Genomic DNA, 22,332 nt, shown 5'->3' with positions numbered 1-22,332 from the left:
CAAAGCATTCACTTACTTTTTGCAAGAACACTCCCGGCTGTAAGTCCACCATTAAACACTGAAACAGAAAGGTACAAAATAGGAACAGTTATAAAATATAGGGAGCACAGCTCAACCACCCAAGTGTCATACATTTTATATATTTTCAATGTTATTTTATATCTTTTGTCTATGTTACCTATATGTTTCATGGAGATACTAGAATGTTTTCTTTTGAAAAGGTCAATGAAAGAATGTATTAGAACTTCTTATTAAAATGCACTTGTTGGAAATCACATGAATTTAACCCGTTGCTCCGACTCACTTCAGAGCAGTGCCCTGATGGAGTTATTGCTGCCCTGTTTGGATTTTGCTTCAGACGTCAGTTTGGGGAAAGTCTGTCCTGCTCATCCCTCTGCCTTTCTGAATACTCTTCCTGAGAGTCCAATGTGAATCCAATCATTCTCTTGAAAAACAGCTGGAAGACTTCTTGATCCAGTGTTTTCCTGCACCTGTTTACTCCGAAGGCCGCAGAGCCATTTATACATGCCCAGGGACTTGTCGGTGTGTGCATCAGGCACCCAGACTGATATCCATCCATTCCTTATCCTTTCTTCCTTTGTGAACTAACCATTATTGGCTAAAAGCATGAATCATTGCAAACAGAAATCCTTTTTCCCTCTTCAGCTTGATTTGTATGTACTTTGGGTTATTTCGAATGGTAAACATTTATATTTTCCTGTTACTAATTGTGTTAACAATTTGCAACAATCGGTAAATGGAGGCATGAGGCAGCACGGTGGCTCAGTGGGTAGCACTGCTGCCTCACAGCACCAGGGTCTTAGGTTCGATTCCAGTCTCGGGCGACTGTCTGTGCGGAGTTTGCACATTCCCCCCGTGTCTGCGTGGCTTTCCTCTGGGTGCTCTGGTTTCCTCCCACAGTCCAAAGATGTGCAAGTCAGGTGAATTGGCTGTGCTAAATTGCCCGTAGTGTTAGATGCATTAGTCAGAGGTAGATGGCTCTGGGTGGGTTACTCTTCGGAAGGTCGGTGTGGACTGGTTGGGTCGAAGGGCCTGTTTCCACACTGTAGGGAATCTAATCTAAACTGAAGTGCATTATTTAATTGCCATTTTGAAGGTGGGACTGATCAAGATTGGGAACTGAAGATTAGAGGATATTCAATATTTTGGAAGGATAGACAAGGTAAAGTTGGTGCTGTGTGAGGATTAGAAGGGTAGGGTCAGTCTGTCAATGAGGGGAGAAATTGCTGGGTGCCCCAGGCTCTTCTGAGCTGAAAACAGATTGAATTGGACAGTGGGACAGCTGCTGAGAGTGAAAGCCTGGCAAAGTCTGACCACTGACCCCCTGGTAACCCCGTTATTTTCACCCTGCCTGATGGCTGCAGGGAAACCCCAGCCTTCCAGTATCACAGGAATAAGACCCTGAGGCATCCCAGGGGGATACAAGAGCAGGAGAGGGGCTGCTGTTAAAGGGCTGCCCTGCCACTGGACAGCAGGCGAGACAGCCATGCTCCTTCCTCTGGGAACTCAACATTCCCTGGCATCTCTGGGATGACAGTCATGCCCTGCCCCCACCCAGGATACCGACCAATCACAGGTCAGTAGTGGTTGCTGTGGAATGGCAGCCACTGGGTGTTCAGGATTGAGCAGTCTCCCCACATCCAAAAGGGGGCAGTCTCACAGACTGGGTGTACATAACAGAGCAGAACAAGTGACAGGGGAGAGTCAGAGAGATGTACAGCATGGAAACAGACCCTTCGGTCCAACCTGTCCATGCTGACCAGATATCCCAACCCAATCTAGTCCCACCTGCCAGCACCCGGCCCATATCCCTCCAAACCCTTCCTATTCATACACCCACCCAAATGCCTCTTAAATGTTGCAATTGTACCAGCCTCCACCACTTCCTCTGGCAGCTCATTCCATACACGTACCACCCTCTGCGTGAAAAAGTTGCCCCTTAGGTCTCTTTTATATCTTTCCCCTCTCACCCTAAACCTATGCCCTCTAGTTCTGGACTCCCCGACCCCAGGGAAAAGACTTTGCCTATTTACCCTATCCATGCCCCTCATAATTTTGTAAACCTCTATAAGGTCTCCCCTCAGCCTCCGACGCTCCAGGGAAAACAGCCCCAGCCTGATCAGCCTCTCCCTGTAGCTCAGATCCTCCAACCCTGGCAACATCTTTGTAAATCTTTTCTGAACCCTTTCAAGTTTCACATCTTTCCGATAGGAAGACCAGAATTGCACGCAATATTCCAACAGTGGCCTAACCAATGTCCTGTACAGCCGCAACATGACCTCCCAACGTCTGTACTCAATACTCTGACCAATAAAGGAAAGCATACCAAACGCCTTCTACACTATCCTATCTACCTGCGACTGCACATTCAAGGATCTATGAACCTGCACTCCAAGGTCTCTTTGTTCAGCAACACTCCCTAGGACCTTACCATTAAGGGTATAAGTCCTGCTTTCCCAAAATGCAGCACCTCACATTTATCTGAATTAAACTCCATCTGCCACTTCTCAGCCCATTGGCCCATCTGGTCCAGATCCTGTTGTAATCTGAGGTAACCCTCTTCGCTGTCCACTACACCTCCAATTTGGTGTCATCTGCAAACGCACTGACTGTACCTCTTATGCTCACATCCAAATCATTTATATAAATGACAAAAAGTAGAGGACCCAGCACCGATCCTTGTGGCACTCCACTGGTCACAGGCCTCCAGTCTGAAAAACAACCCTCCCACCACCACCCTCTGTCTTCTACCTTTGAGCCAGTTCTGTATCCAAATGACTAGTTCTCCCTGTATTCCATGAGATCTAACCTTGCTAATCAGTCTCCCATGGGGAACCTTGTCGAACGCCTTACTGAAGTCCACATAGATCACATCTACTGCTCTGCCCTCATCAATCTTCTTTGTTACTTCTTCAAAAACTCAATCAAGTTTGTGAGACATGATTTCCCACGCACAAAGCCATGTTGACTATCCCTAATCAGTCCTTGCCTTTCCAAATACATCTACATCCTGTCCCTCAGGATTCCCTCCAACAACCTGCCCACCACCGAGGTCAGGCTCACTGGTCTATAGTTCCCTGGCTTGTCTTTACCGCCCTCCTTCAACACAGTGGCACCATGTTTGCCAACCTCCAGTCTTCCGGCACTTCACATGTGACTATTGATGATACAAATATCTCAGCAAGAGGCCCAGCAATCACTTCACCAGCTTCCCACAGAGTTCTCGGGTACACCTGATCAGGTCCTGGGGATTTATCCACCTTTAACCGTTTCAAGACATCCAGCACTTCCTCCTCTGTAATCTGGACATTTTGCAAGGTGTCACCATCTATTTCCCTACAGTCTATATCTTCCATATCCTTTTCCACAGTCGCTCTCAGGGGGCTCCCCATTTTCAATAATGGCCCCCACGATCAGGGTCTGAGTATCCCACACCTTCCACTCAGCCCAGACAGAGCTGCATTTCCTCGAGAGCCCCCGATTAGCCTGTTGCTGAGTTAATATCAGCCGTGCAATGGTGAGGAATTCAGGGAGGGAAGTACACTCCCAGCACTTCCCACTCTCCACTCCATCCTGGCGGGGCAGGAGGCTGGGAAGGTGGCTCAGTGTCCCCTCAGGGCTGGTTGAGGGTGCTCCCCATTACAAACCATATCACACAAGGGGCATAAACTGTCCCCCTACCTTTCCACCATGGGGTAATGGCAGTGGGGAGATCTGGGCTAGACATACACAGATCACTGAAAGAGCAATACAGTTTAATAAGATCAGAAAGGTGTAGGGAACCCTGGTCTTTATACTCACAAGGACACTATAAAGGAAAATACACTCTGACCAACATTCCTCATAAACACTGGTTAGGAGTTCACAGGAATATTGTGTCCAATTCTGAGCATCAGTACGCTGAAGGAAGGATGCAAAGAGTTTAAACAGAGAGAGAGAGAGAACGAGAGGGAGGAGGAGAGAGAACGAGAGGGAGGAGGAGAGAGAACGAGAGGGAGGAGGAGAGAGAACGAGAGGGAGGAGGAGAGAGAACGAGAGGGAGGAGGAGAGAGAACGAGAGGGAGGAGGAGAGAGAACGAGAGGGAGGAGGAGAGAGAACGAGAGGGAGGAGGAGAGAGAACAAGAGGGAGGAGGAGAGAGAGAGAATGAACGAGAGAGGGGGGGGGGACGAGAGAGGGGGGGGACGAGAGAGGGGGGGGACGAGAGAGGGGGGGGATGAGGTGGGGGGGGACGAGGGTGGGGGGACGAGGGTGGGGGGACGAGGGTGGGGGGACGAGAGGGGGGGACGAGAGGGGGGGGACGAGAGGGGGGGGACGACGAGAGGGGGACGACGAGAGGGGGGGGACGAGAGGAGGGGGGGACGAGAGAGGGGGGGACGAGAGAGGGGGGAGACGAGAGAGGGGGTAGACGAGAGGGGGTGGTAGACGAGAGGGGGTGGTAGACGAGAGGGGGGGGGCGAGAGGGGGGGGGCGAGAGGGGGGGCGAGAGGGGGGGGCGAGAGGGGGGGGCGAGGGGGGGCGAGGGGGGGGCGAGAGGGGGGCGAGAGGGGGGGGGCGAGAGGGGGGCGAGAGAGGGGGCGAGAGGGGGGGGCGAGAGGGGGGGGGGCGAGAGGGGGGGGCGAGAGGGGGGGCGAGAGGGGGGGGCGAGAGGGGGGGGGCGAGAGGGGGGGGCGAGAGGGGGGGGCGAGAGGGGGGGGCGAGAGGGGGGGGCGAGAGGGGGGGGCGAGAGGGGGGGGGCGAAAGGGGGTGCGAGAGGGGGGGGCGAGAGGGGGGGGCGAGAGGGGGGGGCGAGAGGGGGGGGCGAGAGGGGGGGGCGAGAGAGGGGGCGAGAGAGGGGGGCGAGAGGGGGGGGCGAGAGGGGGGGGGGCGAGAGGGGGGGGCGAGAGGGGGGGGGCGAGAGGGGGGGGCGAGAGGGGGAGCGAGAGGGGGGGCGAGGCGAGAGGGGGGGCGAGGGGGGGGGCGAGGGGGGGGGCGAGGGGGGGGGGCGAGGGGGGGGGCGAGAGGGGGGGGGCGGAGGAGGGGGGGGCGAGAGGGGGGGGCGAGAGGGGGGGGCGAGAGGGGGGGCGAGAGGGGGGGGCGAGGGGGGGGGGCGAGAGGGGGGGGACGAGAGGGGGGGGACGAGAGGGGGGGGGACGAGAGGGGGGGGACGAGAGGGGGGGGACGAGAGGGGGGGACGAGAGGGGGGGGACGAGAGGGGGGGACGAGAGGGGGGGGGACGAGAGGGGGGGGGACGAGAGGGGGGGGACGAGAGGGGGGGGGACGAGAGGGAGGAAAAACGAGAGAGGGAGAGAACAAGAGACTGAATGAGAGAGAGAGAGAGAAACAGAACGAAAGAGAGAGAGAGTGAGAGAAGAGCGTGCGAGTGGAAATAACTGGCGAACAGTTCCTCAGATAAGGAACTCCTGGTGTGTGGCTCAACTTGGAAAACTGGACCTGCTGACCCTTGAGAAGAGAAGGTCGCAGAGTTTGATCGTGATGTTCAGAATCATGAGGAACCTGGACAGAACAGATGGCAAAAACCTGTTCTCATTGGCAGAAGGATCTGAGAGTGCGAGAGGCAGATTCAGTCAAGGTGTTCAAAACAGAATTAGATACTTACTGAGAAAGGGGGACAGCAGGGCATTGAGAGGAGAGTACTGGGGCTGGGAAAGTTTACCCAGGGGCAGAGCTGAATACCTTTTGGGGTTTTTTATAGAGATATTATTTTCTACCTTTGGGAGAGGCAGAGTGGGGACCCATAGCTTGCTCTTACCTCTTCAATGGGCAGTTCGTTCAGCTCTTCCCGAAACTGTCTCGGTATTCCCACGACGAAGGGGGTTGGAGAGCACACTATGTCGAGCATGACCTTGGGCAGCACTGGGATGTAGGTGTGCTGCCAAGTGAATGGGTACACAAGGGCTGCTACAGCATGGATACACTGAGACAGGATGCTGGAAGGGAAGGAGGTAGCAATATCCCACCGTTAGAGTCATCAAAGCAAACACTAAACCAACTGGAAGACGGCTCTCCACGGGCGGATGATAAAACAGATTGAGTGGACTGTTTGTGAAAGCAAACTTTTAAACTCACTACAGCAACAGAAAGCAGCTTTAAACAGATCAACACACAAGAAACAGGTCACAAAAGGGACCAGTGCAGGTACAGTATTGAGGGAGATTCAGACTAAAGCATCCTCTACAGTGTCCCCATAAACACTCCCAGGACAGGGACAGCATGGGGTTAGAGACAGAGTAAAGCTCCCTCTACACTGTCCCCTATCAAACACTCCCAGGACACGGACAGCATGGGGTTAGAGACAGAGTAAAGCTCCCTCTACAGTGTCCCCTATCAAACACTCCCAGGACAGGGACAGCACGGGGGTAGATACAGAGTAAAGCTCCCTTTACTCTTTTAAGTGAAAGCTTGGATAAAGCTGTCTGTATGAAGCACACCGAGGACCCAGGCAGCATGGTGTCTCATACAGAATAAAGCTGCCTCTACTCGTTTAAACCGAAAGTAAAGCCCACTCAATACTGTCCCCATCAAACACTCTGAGGGGATGTACAGCATGGCATTAGATTCCGATTAAATCTCCCTCTAAACTTTATACTGAAAGGAAAGTTCCCTTGACACTGTCCCCATCAAACATTCTCAGGACAGGGACAGCACAGGGCTCGATACAGAGTCAAACTCTCTGTAGATTGTACCCACCGAACACTCAGAGGACAGCTACAGCTCAGAGTTAGATACAGAGTAAAACTGTCCCCATCAAATACTCCTAGGACAGGGCCAGCACTGGGCTAGATACTGAGTAAGGATTCCTCTATTCTTTTAAACAGAGTAAACCTGCCTCGATACTGTCCCCATCAAACACTCTCAGGGCATGGACAACACAGGGCGAGATACAGAGTAAAACTCTCTCTCGACTCTTTCAAACTGAAAGGAAAGTTCTCTCCACACTGTCCCCAAACAAACCCATACGAGGTGCTGCATGAGGTTAGATACAGAGTAAAGCTTCCTCCACACAACGTGTCAGAGTAGAGGTGTTCATGTTGATGCTTGATGGTGTTCAGCAGCATTCTGGCATCTGATTCCTGAGGGCAATCTGTGTCCAGTTGGCTCTGCTCCAAACTGGACAGGATATCGCAGGGGCCGTGAGTTTGGGATGTGCGGTTGGCTTTTCAGGGATTGCGCTGTTTCTATTCACTGTGCCTTTGAAGAAGGCCGCACCATGATTTACTTGGAGGCAGTTCCAGCGACTGAGAGCCAACTTGTTCCAGGGTTGGGAGGGTGAGGCTCAGAGCTTGGGGGGGGGGATAGCACAGAGCTTGGGGGTGTGTGAAGCTCAGAGCTGGGGGGCGGGGGGGAGGGGCGAGCTCAGAGCTGGGTGAGGAGGGAGAAGCTCAGAGCTGGGGGGGTGAATATCAGAGCTGGGGAGGGGGAGAAGCTCAGAGCTTGGGAGAGGGGGTGAAGCTCAGAGCTGGGGGGGGAATATCAGAGCTGGGGGGGGGGAATATCAGAGCTGGGGGGGGGGGAATATCAGAGCTGGGGGGGAATATCAGAGCTGGGGGGGGGAATATCGAAGCTTGGGGAGGGAATATCAAAGCTGGGCGGGGGGAATATCAGAGCTGGGGGGGGGGTGAAAGCTCAGAGCTGGGGGGGAAAGCTCAGGGTGGGGGGGAAACTCAGAGCTGGGGGAGGGGGGAAGCTCAGAGCTGGGGGAGGGGGGAAGCTCAGAGCTGGTTGAGGGGGGTCAAGCTCAGAGCTGGGGGGGTGAAGCTCAGAGCTGGTTGAGGGGGGTGAAGCTCAGAGCTGGGGGAGGGGAAGCTCAGAGCTGGGGAGGGGGAAGCTCAGAGCTGGGGGGGGGGGAAGCTCAGAGCTGGGGAGGGGGTGAAGGTCAGAGCTGGAGGGGGAAGCTCAGAGCTGGGGGAGGGGAAGCTCAGAGCTGGGGAGGGGTGAAGCTCAGAGCTGGGGAGGGGGAAGCTCAGAGCTGGGGGGGGTGAAGCTCAGAGCTGCGGGTGAGGGGGATGAAGCTCAGAGCTGGGGGGGGGGGGGGGAGGAGAGAAGCTCAGAGCTGGGGGAGGGGGAAGCTCAGAGCTGGGGGGGGGTGAAGCTCAGAGCTGGGGAGGGGGAAGCTCAGAGCTGGGGGGGGTGAAGCTCAGAGCTGCGGGTGAGGGGGATGAAGCTCAGAGCTGGGGGGGAGGGGGGAGGAGAGAAGCTCAGAGCTGGGGGAGGGGGAAGCTCAGAGCTGGGGAGGGGGAAGCTCAGAGCTGGGGAGGGGGTGAAGGTCAGAGCTGGAGGGGGGTGAAGCTCAGAGCTGGGGAGGGGGAAGCTCAGAGCTGGGGAGGGGGAAGCTCAGAGCTGGGGAGGGGGAAGCTCAGAGCTGGGGAGGGGGAAGCTCAGAGCTGGGGGGGGGGAAGCTCAGAGCTGGGGGAGGGGGTGAAGGTCAGAGCTGGAGGGGGGTGAAGCTCAGAGCTGGGGAGGGGGAAGCTCAGAGCTGGGGAGGGGGAAGCTCAGAGCTGGGGAGGGGGAAGCTCAGAGCTGGGGAGGGGGAAGCTCAGAGCTGGGGGGGGGGGAAGCTCAGAGCTGGGGGAGGGGAAGCTCAGAGCTGGGGGAGGGGAAGCTCAGAGCTGGGGAGGGGGAAGCTCAGAGCTGGGGAGGGGGAAGCTCAGAGCTGGGGAGGGGGAAGCTCAGAGCTGGGGAGGGGGAAGCTCAGAGCTGGGGGGGGGGAAGCTCAGAGCTGGGGGAGGGGGTGAAGGTCAGAGCTGGAGGGGGGTGAAGCTCAGAGCTGGGGAGGGGGAAGCTCAGAGCTGGGGAGGGGGGAAGCTCAGAGCTGGGGAGGGGGAAGCTCAGAGCTGGGGGGGGGGGGAAGCTCAGAGCTGGGGGAGGGGAAGCTCAGAGCTGGGGGAGGGGAAGCTCAGAGCTGGGGGAGGGGAAGGTCAGAGCTGGGGAGGGGGAAGCTCAGAGCTGGGGAGGGGGAAGCTCAGAGCTGGGGAGGGGGAAGGTCAGAGCTGGGGAGGGGGAAGCTCAGAGCTGGGGAGGGGGTGAAGGTCAGAGCTGGAGGGGGGTGAAGCTCAGAGCTGGGGGGGGGGGAGCTCAGAGCTGGGGAGGGGGAAGCTCAGAGCTGCGGGTGAGGGGAAGCTCAGAGCTGCGGGTGAGGGGAAGCTCAGAGCTGGGGGGGGGGGGAGGAGAGAAGCTCAGAGCTGGGGGGGTGAAGCTCAGAGCTGGGGGAGGGGAAGCTCAGAGCTGGGGGAGGGGAAGCTCAGAGCTGGGGGAGGGGGAAGCTCAGAGCTAGGGAGGGGGAAGCTCAGAGCTGGGGAGGGGGTGAAGCTCAGAGCTGGGGGAGGGGGAAGCTCAGAGCTGGAGGGGGGTGAAGCTCAGAGCTGGGGGAGGGGGAAGCTCAGAGCTAGGGAGGGGGAAGCTCAGAGCTGGGGAGGAGGTGAAGCTCAGAGCTGGGGAGGGGGAAGGTCAGAGCTGGGGAGGGGGAAGCTCAGAGCTGGGGAGGGGGAAGGTCAGAGCTGGGGAGGGGGAAGGTCAGAGCTGGGGAGGGGGAAGCTCAGAGCTGGGGAGGGGGTGAAGGTCAGAGCTGGAGGGGGGTGAAGCTCAGAGCTGGGGGGGGTGAAGGTCAGAGCTGGGGGAGGGGAAGCTCAGAGCTGGGGAGGGGGAAGCTCAGAGCTGGGGAGGGGGAAGCTCAGAGCTGGGGGAGGGGGAAGCTCAGAGCTGGGGGAGGGGGAAGCTCAGAGCTAGGGAGGGGGAAGCTCAGAGCTGGGGGAGGGGGAAGCTCAGAGCTGGGGAGGGGGAAGCTCAGAGCTAGGGAGGGGGAAGCTCAGAGCTGGGGGAGGGGGTGAAGCTCTGAGCTGGGGGAGGGGGAAGCTCAGAGCTGGGGAGGGGGTGAAGCTCAGAGATGGAGGGGTGAAGCTCAGAGCTGGGTGAGGGGGGTGAAGCTCAGAGCTGCGGGAGGGGTGAAGCTCAAAGCTAGGTGTGGGGATGAATCTTAGAGCTTTGGGGAGGTGGTGAAGCTCAGAGCTGGGGGGGGGGTAAGCTCAGAGCTGGGGAGTGAAGGTCAGAGCTGAGGGGGGGAAGCTCAGAGCTGGGGAGGGGGTGAAGCTCAGAGCTGGGGAGGGGGTGAAGCTCAGAGCTGGCGGGGGGGGAATCAGTACCAAGGTCAGGGTCTTGTAAATACAACATTGCGTATCAAATACCCCATACAAGGCAGCCCTGAGGAAGCAAACATTTCATCTCCTTCTCCCCCCAGTGCATTTACATCCCTCACCGACCCCCCCACACCCCAACCCCCCAACTGTCTTTGTTACAGGATGTCCCTATCACGTACCTGAGCTCCTCGGCCAGGAATATTACTCGTCTCTCCAGCAACAACGAGGCAAAAACCGCGATGACGTTTTCCTCCGATAAGTTATTGAAGAGCGAGGAGAAGTCGACATGTTCAAGGCGGGAGTCAGAGGGTCGGGTCAGGTTGATGATCTGCGGGGAACAAAAACCTGACTGACTCTCAGTCTCTCGTCCTCAGTTACTGCTGGGTTCACCAATCAGCAGAGCCTCATCGTTCACAGCTTCATCACCCCTTCAAACCGATTTCATTAACAAACTGGGCCTACTTTCAGTCTCAGTCGCACCCACAAATGACGTGTGTGTTGTTGCACTGTGAGTGGAATTTTCCCTAACATTTGCAATGCTGACAAAGCAGGTTTTGGAAAAGCATTAAACACCAGCCTAAGTCTATTCCAGTCTGCAGCAGACCCACTCATTAAGCAAAGCAAGAACTCACTGGTCTCCATGAGGGAGTCACTATTTAGTGTCTAGGTTAGGTCAGGTTAGGTTTGGGAAATGGGCTGGAATTGGACAGGGGGTGTCCCCTGTATGGGAGACTGTGTGAAAAACCAAGGTCTAATTCAACAGCAAGTCAGAGGATTTGAATTACAAGATTAAAAGGGACCCAGGTTCGATTCCAGCCTTGGGCAACTGTCCGTTGTTGGGTTTGAATGTTCTCCCTGGGTCTGCGTGGGTTTCCTCCAGGTACTCCAGTTTCCTCCCACAGTCCAACACTTGCAGGTTAGGTGAGTTGGCCATAGGAAATGCAGGGTTAAGGGATAGGGTAGGGGGATGGACTGAATGGCTTGCTTCCACACCATAGGGATTCATGACTCTAAGATCTGTGTGTGTCTATGTGTGGAATCATAGGGGATGGGGGTGATACTAAACAAATATTCCACGTCAGTATTTACTGAGGAGAAGGACATGGGAGCCAGGGAACTTGGGGAAATAATAGTGGGTGCCTTGAAAAGTGTCTACGTCACAGAGGTGGTGATGCTGGACAAAGTGGATAAATCCCCAGGAGCTGATCAGGTGTATCCCAGAACTTAGTGGGAAGCTAGGGATTGATGGGCCTCGCTCGGAGATATTTGTATTATCAAGAGCTCTGGGTGAGGTGCCAGAAGGTTGGAGGTTGGCTAAGGAAGATGGTAAGGAAAAGCCAGGGAACCATAGACTGACATCGGCAATGGGCAAGTTGTTGCAGAGGTTCTGAGGAAAAGGATACACATGTATTTGGAAAGGCAAGGACTGATTAGAGATAGTCAACATGGCATTGTGTGTGGGAAATCAGGTCTCACAAACTTGATTTTTTTTTGAAGAAGTGACAAAGAGGATTACTGAAGGCAGAGCGGTAGATCTTGTCTGTTGGACTCCAGGAAGGCATTTTCAAAGGTTCACCATTTTGTTTTAATTCATTCATGGGATGGGGGTATCGCTGGCTGGGTCAGCATTTATTGCCCATCCCTAATTGCCCACAGGGCAGCTAAGAGTTAATCACATTGCTGTAGGTCTGGAGTCACATATAGGCCAGACCAGGTAAGGGTGGCAGTTTCCTTCCCTAAAGGGCATTAGTGAACAAAATGGGTTTTTCCTGACAATTGAGAATGGATTCATGGTCATCATTAGATCCTTGATTCTAGATTTTTATTGACTTCAAATTCCACCATCTGTTGTGGCAGGATTTGAACCCGGGTCCCAGAACATTAGCTGGGTCTCTGGATCGATAGCCCAGTTTAATACCATCAGGCCATCACCTCAGGAATCCAAAAAAGCTGACTGGTTATAAAATTGGCTTGGAGGGCAGACATCGAGGGTGGTGGTTGTGGTTTTCAGACTGAATGCCTGTGATCAGAGACGTGCTACAAGGATTGGTGCTGGGTCCAATGTAGGTCATCATTTATAGAAATGATTTGGAGGTGAATGTAAGAGGTACAGTTAGTAGTCTGCAGATGGCACCAAAATTGGAGGTGTAGTGGACAGTGAAGAAGGTTACCTCAGATTACAACAGAACCTTGATCAGATGGGCCGATGGACCGAAGAGCTACAGATGGAGTTTAATTTAGATAAATGCAAGGTGCTGCATTTTGGAAAAGCAAATCAGGGCAGGACTTATACACTTAATGGGACGGATGCTGTGAAACATATTTATAACCTTCCGGGTTGGAGGGTCTGAGCTACACAGAGAGGTGGAATAGGCTGGGGCTGTTTTCCCTGGAGCCTTGGAGGCTGGGGGTAACCTTATAGAGGTTTATAAAATCATGAGGGGCATGGATATGATAAAAAGACAAAGTCTTTTCTCCAGGGTGAGGGAATCCAAAACAAGAGAGCATAGGTTCAAGGTGAGAGGGGAAAGATTTAAAAAGGACCTAAGGGACAATTTGTCACCCAAAGGGTGGGATTGAGCTGCGGAAGGAAGTGGTGGAGACTGGTACAATTACAGCATTTAAAAGGCATTTGGCTGGTTGTATGAATAGGAAGAGGTTGGAGGTATACGTGCCAAGTGCTGGCAAATGGGACTAGATTAGGTTGGGATATCTGGCCGACATGGACGAGTTGGACCGAAGGGTTGGTTTCCGTGCTGTACATCTCTATGACTCTATGACTCTAAGTGGGAAGTGTTGCATTTTGTTAAGGAAGCAAGACAGGACGTACACAGTTAATGGTTGGGTCCTGGGGAGTGTCGCTGAGCAAAGAGGTCCGAGGGCGCAGGAGCCTATTCCTTGGAAGTAGGTAGAAAGGAGGCGGCATTCGGCACACTTGCCTTCACTGGTCAGAAAATCGCGTTTAGGAGTTGGGAGGTCATGGTGTGGCTGTATGGGACATTGGTTAAGCCACTTTTAGAATACTGCGCTAGATTCTGGTCTCCATGCTAAAGGAAAGATCCTGTTCAAAAAGGTTCAGAAACGACTTACAAGGATGTGGCCGATATGGAAGGTTTGAGCTTTTGGGAGAGGCCAAATATGCTGGAACTATTTTGCCTGGAGTGTTGGAGGCTGAGGGGTGACCTTATTGAGGTTTATAAAATTATGAGGGGCATGGATAGGGTGAATAGTCAAGTCCAAGACTAGAGGGCATAGGTTTAAGGTGAAAGGGGAAAGATTTAAAAGGGAACTAAGGGGCAATGTTTTCATGCAGAGAGTGGTGCGTGTATGGAACAAGCTGGCACAGGGGATGGTGGAGACTGGTACAAATACAACATTTAATGGCTAGAACATAGATCAGTATCGTACACCCTTTGTTGTACCGAACATTTATCTTTACCTAATCTACACGCCCCTCAGTTCATTGGCATCCATGTGCTTATCCAGCAGTTGCTTAAATTTCCCTAATGTCTCTGACTTTACTACCATCACTGGCAGTGCATTCCACACACCCACCACTCTGTGTAAAGAACCTATCTCTGACATCTCCCTAAACCTTCCTCCAATCACCTTAAAATTATAACCCCTGCTGACAGCCACTTCTGTCCTGGGGAAAAGTCTCTGGCAATCTACTCTATCTAGGCATCTCATTACCTTGTACACCTCCATCAAGACATCTCTCTTCCTCCTCCTCTCCAGTGTGAAAAGCCCAAGCTCACTCAACCTCTCTTCAGAAGACATGTCGTTCAATCCAGGCAGTATCCTGGTAAATCTCCTCTGCACCCTCTCTAAAGCATCTACATCCTTCCTATAATGAGGTGACCAGGACTGGACACAACATTCCCAGTGTGGTCTAACCAGGGTTTTATAGAGCTGCAGCAAACCTCGCGGCTGTTAAACTCGATCCCAGTTAATGAAAGCTAAAGCACAATACACGTTCTTAACAACCCCACCAACTTGGATGGTAGCTTTGAGGGATGTATGTACATGGACCTCAAGATCCCACTGTTCCTCCACACTGCCAAGAATCTTGTCTTTAACCCTGTATTCAGCATTCAAGTTCGACCTTCCAAAATGAATCACTTCACATTTATCCAGGTTGAACTCAATCTGTCACTTCCCAGCCCAGCTCTGTATCCTGTCAATGTCTTGTAGCCTGCAACAGCCCTCGACACTATCTACAACATCACCGACCTTTGTGTCGTCGGCAAACTTACTAACCCAACCTTCCATTTCTTCATCCAAGCCATTTATAAAAACTACAAAGAGCAAACCCAAACTACAAAAAACTACTCAAGACCACATCCCTGCGGGACACCATGGTCACCGATTGCCAGGCAGAATACTTTCCACCCACTACCACTCTCTGATTTCTTTTGGCCAGCCAATTCTGTATCCAGACAACCACATTTCCCTATATCCATACCTCCTAACTTTCTGAATGAGCCGACCGTGGGGAACCTTATCAAATGCCTTACTGAAATCCATATACACCACATCCACTACTCGACCTTTGTCAACGTGTCTCGTCACATCCTCAAAGAACTCAATAAGGCTCGTGAGGCATGCCCCGCCCCTCACAAAGCCATGCTGACTATCTTTAATCAAACTAAGTTTTTCCAAATAGTCATTAGTCCTATCTCTCAGAATCGTTTCCAGTACCTTGCTGACCACAGACATAAGACTGTAATTCCCAGGGATTTTCCTATTCCTTTCCTGAACAGTGGAACAACAGTCACCTCCCTCTAATCATCCAGTACTACTCCCGTGGAGAGTGAGGATGCAAAGATCATCACCAGAGGCACAGCATCTCATTCCTGGCTTGCCGTAGTAACCTTGGATATATCTGGTCCAGCCATGGGGACTTGTCAATCTTGATGCTTCCCAGAATTTCCAGCCCATCCACTTTCTTAATATCAATCTGTTCAAGTCTATTAACCCAGTCCACGCTGTTCTCACTATCAACAAGGTCCCTCTCTCTCCTAAATACTGAAGCAAAAAACTCATTGAGGGCCTCCCCTACCTCCTCAGATTCCAGGCAAAAGTTCCCTCCACTAACCCTGATCGGCCCTACCCTCACTCTGATCATTCTCTTTCTCCTCACATGAGGGTAGAAAATGCCTTTCGGTTTTCCCTCATCCTTCCCAGGTATCACATGACACCAGGTTATGGTCCAGCAGGTTTCTTGCCATTACCAGCATCTCCACAACAAGGCGATATGAATAGGGAGGGGTTAGAGGGATCTGGACCAAATAATGGGATCAGATCAGTTTCAGATATCTGGTCAGTGTGGATGAGTTGGACCCAAGGATCTCTTTCTGTGCTGTATAACTTTCAGACTCCATGTATAACTAAAATTTGCAGTGTTGCCTTTCTGGTCAAAGTGTTCAGTTCTGTTTGTGACTCCTCAGACACTGAAGCAGTTCATGTTTAAATGCAGCAAGACCTGGACAACATCCAGCCAACACATCACATAAATCATCTCCCATAAGCAATAACCATCACCTCCTTGACATTCAATGGTGTTGGTCCCCAAAGTCTATCCACCATCTACAAGGCACGAGTCAGGAGTGTGATGGAATACTCCCCACCTGCCTGGATGGGGGCAGCTCCAACAACTTGACATCATTAAGGACAAAGCAGCCACTTGATTGGTACCACATCATGAGCTTCCACTCCCTCCACTATCGATGCTCAGTATACACTGTTGCTACTATCAAGATCCCTTCCACACGAGATCCAAACCTTCCAAACCCACGACCACCTCAATCTGGAAGGCCAGGGCAGCAGATACTTGGAAACAGCAGTGTCTGCAAGTTTCCCTCCAAGCCACTCATCACCCTGACTTGGAAATATATCGTGTTCCTTAAAATGTTGTTGGGTCAAAATCCTGGAATTCCCTCCCTAATGGCATTGTGGGTCAACCCACAGCACACGGTTTGAGAAGGCAGCTCACCACCAGCATCTCAAGGGGCAACTAGGGACGGGCAATGAATGCTGGCCCAGCCGGTGACGCCCATGTTCTGGGTCACATCAATCACGGTGGTTCAAACACCTACCTCTGTTCCTGATTCGGGGATGAAGCTTTTGATGGAGACAGTTTTGCCTGGAGCTGGAAATGCTGCTTCCCGCAACCCCTGCATGAAGGGGTAAATCATCGCCATGGAGATCTGCCTCCTCTTCTCAACCTCATCCAGGATCTACGGAGAGATGAGCAAACCCAGGCACGGTGAGCAAGCTTGCTAATAAACCACGGCACCAAGACTGAGGCCGCTCCCAACTGTAACCCCCAGTCCCCCAAAAACAAACATGTTCACCCAGGTCTCTGGGGCTGACACTGACAACCAGGGTTTGGAGGATGGTTTCAGTATGGTCTTCCAGAGCTTCCCAGCACCTCCCCCTCGCAACCCCCTACCCCACCCCCACCTCCCCCTCGCAACCCCCTACCCCACCCCACCTCCCCTTCGCAATCCCTACCCCACCTCCCCCTCCCCCTCGCGACCCCCTACCCCACCTCCCCCTCCCCCTCGCGACCCCCTACCCCACCTCCCCCTCCTCCCTCGCGACCCCCTACCCCACCTCCCCCTCGCATCCCCACCTCACGGACTGCAGTGGGTCAAGGTAGCTCACCACCACCTTCTCCAGGGTAATTAAGGACGAGCAGTAACTGTTAGCCCAGCCAGCAATGCCCATGGCCCACAAGTGAATAAAAACTGAAATACAGATTTACTCAAAGCGATCAATAAAATTGCAAAGGCATTGAGGCGCAGGATTGGTTGTGATTGTTTTGAATGGTGGAACAGGCTCCCAAGGCTGAATGGCCTCCTTCTGTTCCCAGTCTCTGCTTCCAGTTTACAGAAAAGACAAGGAGCTAATTACAAGATTTTCTCAAGTGAAAGGAAAAGAAATTTTATTATTTTTCTCGAGGTTCAAGTAACCCCCTACCCCACCCCACCTCCCCCTCGCAAGTAATCAAAGTACAATATGAAACACACACACACGTGCACATGTACAGACAGACACACACAGGCATGCGCACGCGCACACATGAACATGTACACACACACACACACAGCCGCGCGCGCGCGCACACAGACACAGGCATGCACACAGACACATGCACATGTACAGACACACACACACACAGCCGCGCGCTGCGCGCACACAGACACAGGCATGCACACAGACACAGGCACATGTACAGACACACATGCACAGGCACTCAGACAGAGGCACGCACACACACACAGACACAGATACAGACACACAGGCATGCACGCATACACACACACACACAAACAGACAGTCACAGTAAATAAAGGGACAACTTTCACTCCAAAAAAATTTTGGAAACACACTTTAAAGTCCTGAGGGTGTTGTGAAATATTAGTTTGTAAACCCTACATCAGGGTTGGTTCGGGACATACGGAGCAGTGACGCTGTGGATATTGCAGAATACTTTCAGTTCTCAGGTGGCTTTCCAACTTGTTCTGTCACTGAGCTTTCTCTCTGCTTCCTCAGGAAGGATAGAGAGCATGAGAGAAAGAAAGAACAAAAGGGAGAGAAACAGATAAAACGAGAGAGAGAGAGAGAGAGAGAGAGAATGCATAGAATGCAGAGAGGGTGGGAGCGAGGGAGCGAAGGCGGGCAGGTGGGAGAGGGTGAGGGCAGATGGGAGGGGGGTCAAGGGAGGGAGGGAGCGAGAAAGGGCAGGAGGGAGAAGGCAAAGGGGGAGGGGCGAGAGGGAGAGGACGGTGAAGAGGGAGAGGGCGATGGAAGGGAGGGGGGGGTGATGGGGGGGTGGGAGAAGGCGATGGAGAGGGGGAGGGGGAGGGGGAGGGGGAGGGGGAAGGGGAGGGGGAAGGGGAGGGGGAAAGGGGAAGGGGAGGGGGAAGGGGAGGGGGAAGGGGAAGGGGGAGGGGGAAGGGGGAGGGGGAGGGGGAGGGGGGAGGGGGAGGGGGGAGGGGGTGGAGAGGGGGGTGGAGAGGGGGGTGGAGAGGGGGTTGGAGAGGGGGGTGGAGAGGGGGGTGGAGAGGGGGGTGGAGAGGGGGGTGGAGAGGGGGGTGGAGAGGGGGGTGGAGAGGGGGGTGGAGAGGGGGGTGGAGAGGGGGGTGGAGAGGGGGGTGGAGAGGGGGGTGGAGAGGGGGGTGGAGAGGGGGGTGGAGAGGGGGGTGGAGAGGGGGGTGGAGAGGGGGGTGGAGAGGGGGGTGGAGAGGGGGTGGAGGGGGGGGTGGAGGGGGGGGTGGAGGGGGGGTGGAGGGGGGGGTGGAGGGGGGGGTGGAGGGGGGGATGGAGGGGGGGATGGAGGGGGGGATGGAGGGGGGGATGGAGGGGGGGATGGAGGGGGGGATGGAGGGGGGATGGGGGGGGGGATGGGGGGGGGATGGAGGGGGGGATGGAGGGGGGGATGGAGGGGGGGATGGAGGGGGGGGTGGAGGGGGGGGTGAGGGGGGGGTGGAGGGGGGGATGGAGGGGGGGATGGAGGGGGGGATGGAGGGGGGGATGGAGGGGGGGATGGAGGGGGGGATGGAGGGGGGGATGGAGGGGGGGATGGAGGGGGGGATGGAGGGGGGGATGGAGGGGGGGATGGAGGGGGGGGTGGAGGGGCGGGTGGAGGGGGGGTGGAGGGGGGGTGGAGGGGGGGTGGAGGGGGGGTGGAGGGGGGGGTGGAGGGGGGGTGGAGGGGGGGTGGAGGGGGGGGTGGAGGGGGGGGTGGAGGGGAGGATGGAGGGGGGAATGGAGGGGGGGGTGGAGGGGGGGATGGAGGGGGGGATGGAGGGGGGGATGGAGGGGGCGATGGAGGGGGCGATGGAGGGGGCGATGGAGGGGGCGATGGAGGGGGGAGGAGGGCGAATGGAGTGGAGTTAGGGAGAGGGCAGAGAAGGGGACAGAGAAACAGGAGGGCAGGGAGGAAGAGTGAAATGGGAAGTGAGGAGCAGAGGGAGGGAGAGAGAGAGAAAGAAACAGGGAGACTGAGAGAGAGAAAAATAGTGAGGAGGAGAGGGAGAGAAACAGGGAGGGAGAGAGAGACAGAGGGAAATAGGGAGGGAGAGAGGGAGAGAAACAGGGAGGGAGAGAGAGAAACAGGAAGGGGAGAGAGAGAGAGAGACATCAGAGAGAGAAACGGACCGAGAGAGAGAGAAAAACAGGGAGGGCGAGTGAAAGAAACAACAAGCAAGAAAAATAGAGACACAGAAAGAAAGAGAAACAGAGGAATTGAGAGATAGAGAGCAGAGAGAATCCTCTTTATTCTAGTTATAGATCCACCCTCCTTGCTGCTTTGACATTAGTTCCTTGAAGCACACTTCATTCATGTGCTCCTGTGGGCTTAGGGTAATACCTTTCATTTCTAACATTTAACTTAGCAAAAAGATATCAATCAAACTGGAGATCTGCATTTCTTCACCCCTGACTGGTTTCAGGCTTTTGATGAAAATGTTAATTTTAGTTCAGACTGGTTCTTGTTTGTTGATGGTCAGGTGATTTCTTCACCAGTGTCTTTTCTTTGAAGGAGATATCGGGTACTAAAATCAGTCTGAGAGTCCTGACACTGTGGAAGCAGGCCATTTCGCCCATTGAGTCTGCACTGACCCTCCGAAGAGCATCCCACCCAGACCCAGCTCTCTACCCTATCCCTGTATTTCCCATGGCTAATTCATTTATCTGGTACATCGCTGAACACTATGAGCTATTTAGCCTGGCCAATCCACCTAACCTGCACATCTTTGGACTGTGGGAGGAAACTCCACAGACAGTCACCTGAGGCTGGAATCGAACCCGGGTCCCTGGTGCTGAGGGGTAGCTCCACTAACCACTATTTTTGGACAGAAGTCTGCTTCCTGCCTTTGCTCAACATTTTTCACCCAGTCAGCCTGGGAAACTGTCCTCTCTCCCACCTGGATATCCCAAAATAAGGAATGTCGCTGAGGTAGGGTGTCAACAAACACTAGGAGAAAGTGAGGACTGCAGATGTGGGAGATCCGAGCTGAAAAATGTGTTGCTGGAAAAGCGCAGCAGGTCAGGCAGCATCCAGGGAACAGGAGAATCGACGTTTCGGGCATAAGCCCTTCTTCAGGAAATGTCGATTCTCCTGCTCCTTGGATGCTGCCTGACTTGCTGCGCTTTTCCAGCAACACATTTTTCAGCTGTCAACAAACATTCCCTTCCTCGCTAACAGCCAATATTCACTCCCTCTCCTGTGCAAATTGCCACCACTGTATTGGAAGGACAGCTTCAGGGTTTAAAATGTTAATTTTATAAAAGGGCACAGATTTTCTAACAAGCCCCCAGAGAAAACACGCATCACTAGGAATCTGTGGCTTCAACACTGCAGCTTAAACTTGTGGAGCAGTGAATTTGGGATCTGTTAAAACCCTACACCAAGTTCAAACGCCCGACAGATCCCCAAACCCTCGCCAGATTTGTGTTCTCTCCAGTTTCCTGTAGGGATCCACTAACAATGGGGATGGGACCTTCACTTCCAGACTCCACCTGCCCTTTTATAGAGCCACCCAGACTCCACAGAATCCTGGTCCAGAGTGGGTTAGTGCCAAGCAGGTTGAAGTTGCATACCTTTGAGAACAGACCGAAACAGCCCAGGCAGCTGATGATGCAGAAAACCTCTGGGAGTCTTGGCCCACCTCCACGTGGCTGTAAACAGGGAGAGGCACTCAGTTAACCAGGGTCACAACTTTCAACATGGTCCGTTCATCTGCCCAGGTGAACCTTGCCTCACCTCTACCTGATCTGGTCCCCCATACACAGTGACCAGGCAGCACCAACACAAACCGAGCAGCTGGGCCAAATCAACTAACACCATGGTCTCCCCCCCAGAACAACAATCACCCTGGACTTCCAGAATCATTAGTGCAGCCATGATTAGGGACAGGGTCATCTCAAGCTGGTTCTCCTCTCCCGAGGGAGCGCCGCACTGTCAGAGGGAGCACCGCACTGTCAGAGGGGCAGTGCCGAGGGAGCGCCGCACTGTCAGAGGGGCAGTGCCGAGGGAGCGCCGCACTGTCAGAGGGAGCGCCGCACTGTCAGAGGGGCAGTGCCGAGGGAACGCCGCACTGTCAGAGGGAGCGCCGCACTGTCAGAGGGTCGGTGTTAATGATTCCAGTAACCTTACATCCTTCACCCCACAGCAGTGTAAACCTCTCCAGTTAAACCTACTGTCAGCCTTACCTATCCAATCAGAGAAGTTTCAAATCACAGAGAGGTCAGTCAGGATAACCAGCGATTAACTGCGTCCTAATAATGAAATGTCCTCTCCCTTTGATGTCTAAAACTTGCAGAATTATCTCAGGGTAAATTTTACCCACAGGCTAGCAGATATCATCACATTTAATCTTAGAATTCTGCAATGCTTTTAAAGGCTCTTGAGGATTAAATCTGAGACCACAACACTTTTCATTCTTGATTATATTTAATGTATGATTTAACTCCCGATTATATTATAATAATGAGAAAGATATCATAGAATGTATGATAATTAATGTTAGCTATAACATGACAATTTATTTGAAATTTGGATACAATTTTACAATCCACCTGAAGAACTACATCTTAATATGGGAGGATGATTATCCACACAGTCCAGTACAATTTCTTAATAGGATGGAGGAGTTTCTTTCACCCTGCACCAGGAAGCCCACTGCAAGCACTTCACGTTTCAGCTGTCAGCTCTATAGTGCTGCAGTGTGTGTAAGAAGCGCCAATGTTTAAGAGCTGGGTTCCTTTAAGAGTTGGATAAACCAATGCCTGGATGAGACTGAGGATCTAAAATTTGAATTTAGGCTGTTGTCAGAAGCAACCAGCATCTGTAGATTTTTATTAACCACAAAATGGCTTTTTAAATTTAAATAACACAACAGAATGGCTGTAAGTAATGATCTGACTGTGTGAATTTAAACCAATGCTTTGCTAAGTTGGTTGTATTTAGAGATAAGAGAGAACAATGGATTTTTCATCATATGAATCATAAGACAGTGATTTGGTATTCAAACTAACCTTGTCTGCTCACATGGGATGGTGATCTATGTAAATTCCCTTTCCCAGGGAATATCATTGGATTAAAACCTGCTGTAAACCATGACACCTTATTATATGTAATTGGTCTTTTCTTGTAATTAAGGCTGTAC

General features: G+C 53.3%; 1 protein-coding gene across 6 annotated transcripts in view; it reads right to left on the bottom strand.

Moving 5' to 3' along the window:
• LOC122563335 (DENN domain-containing protein 2D-like) overlaps window positions 1-22,332 on the bottom strand; it is an 88,018-nt gene that overhangs the window by 6,905 nt on the left and 58,781 nt on the right. For all 6 annotated transcript variants that reach the window (XM_087973762.1, XM_043717078.2, XM_087973763.1 and 3 more), the window contains 5 exons: window positions 20,765-20,842; window positions 16,252-16,392; window positions 10,333-10,481; window positions 5,773-5,950; window positions 17-58 (listed from right to left, as the gene is read on the bottom strand). In XM_087973762.1, the coding sequence (XP_087829888.1) occupies window positions 17-58; window positions 5,773-5,950; window positions 10,333-10,481; window positions 16,252-16,392; window positions 20,765-20,842 (588 nt within the window). The remainder of the gene's footprint in view (window positions 1-16; window positions 59-5,772; window positions 5,951-10,332; window positions 10,482-16,251; window positions 16,393-20,764; window positions 20,843-22,332) is intronic.

Source organism: Chiloscyllium plagiosum, unplaced genomic scaffold, assembly GCF_037043375.1.
Source record: "Chiloscyllium plagiosum isolate Xiang-an unplaced genomic scaffold, Cpla_swu_hap1 HiC_scaffold_26, whole genome shotgun sequence".
Classification (NCBI taxonomy): Eukaryota; Metazoa; Chordata; class Chondrichthyes; order Orectolobiformes; family Hemiscylliidae; genus Chiloscyllium; species Chiloscyllium plagiosum.
The sequence above is the reverse complement of the archived record's forward strand: the minus strand, read 5'-3'. Positions and strand labels throughout refer to the sequence as shown.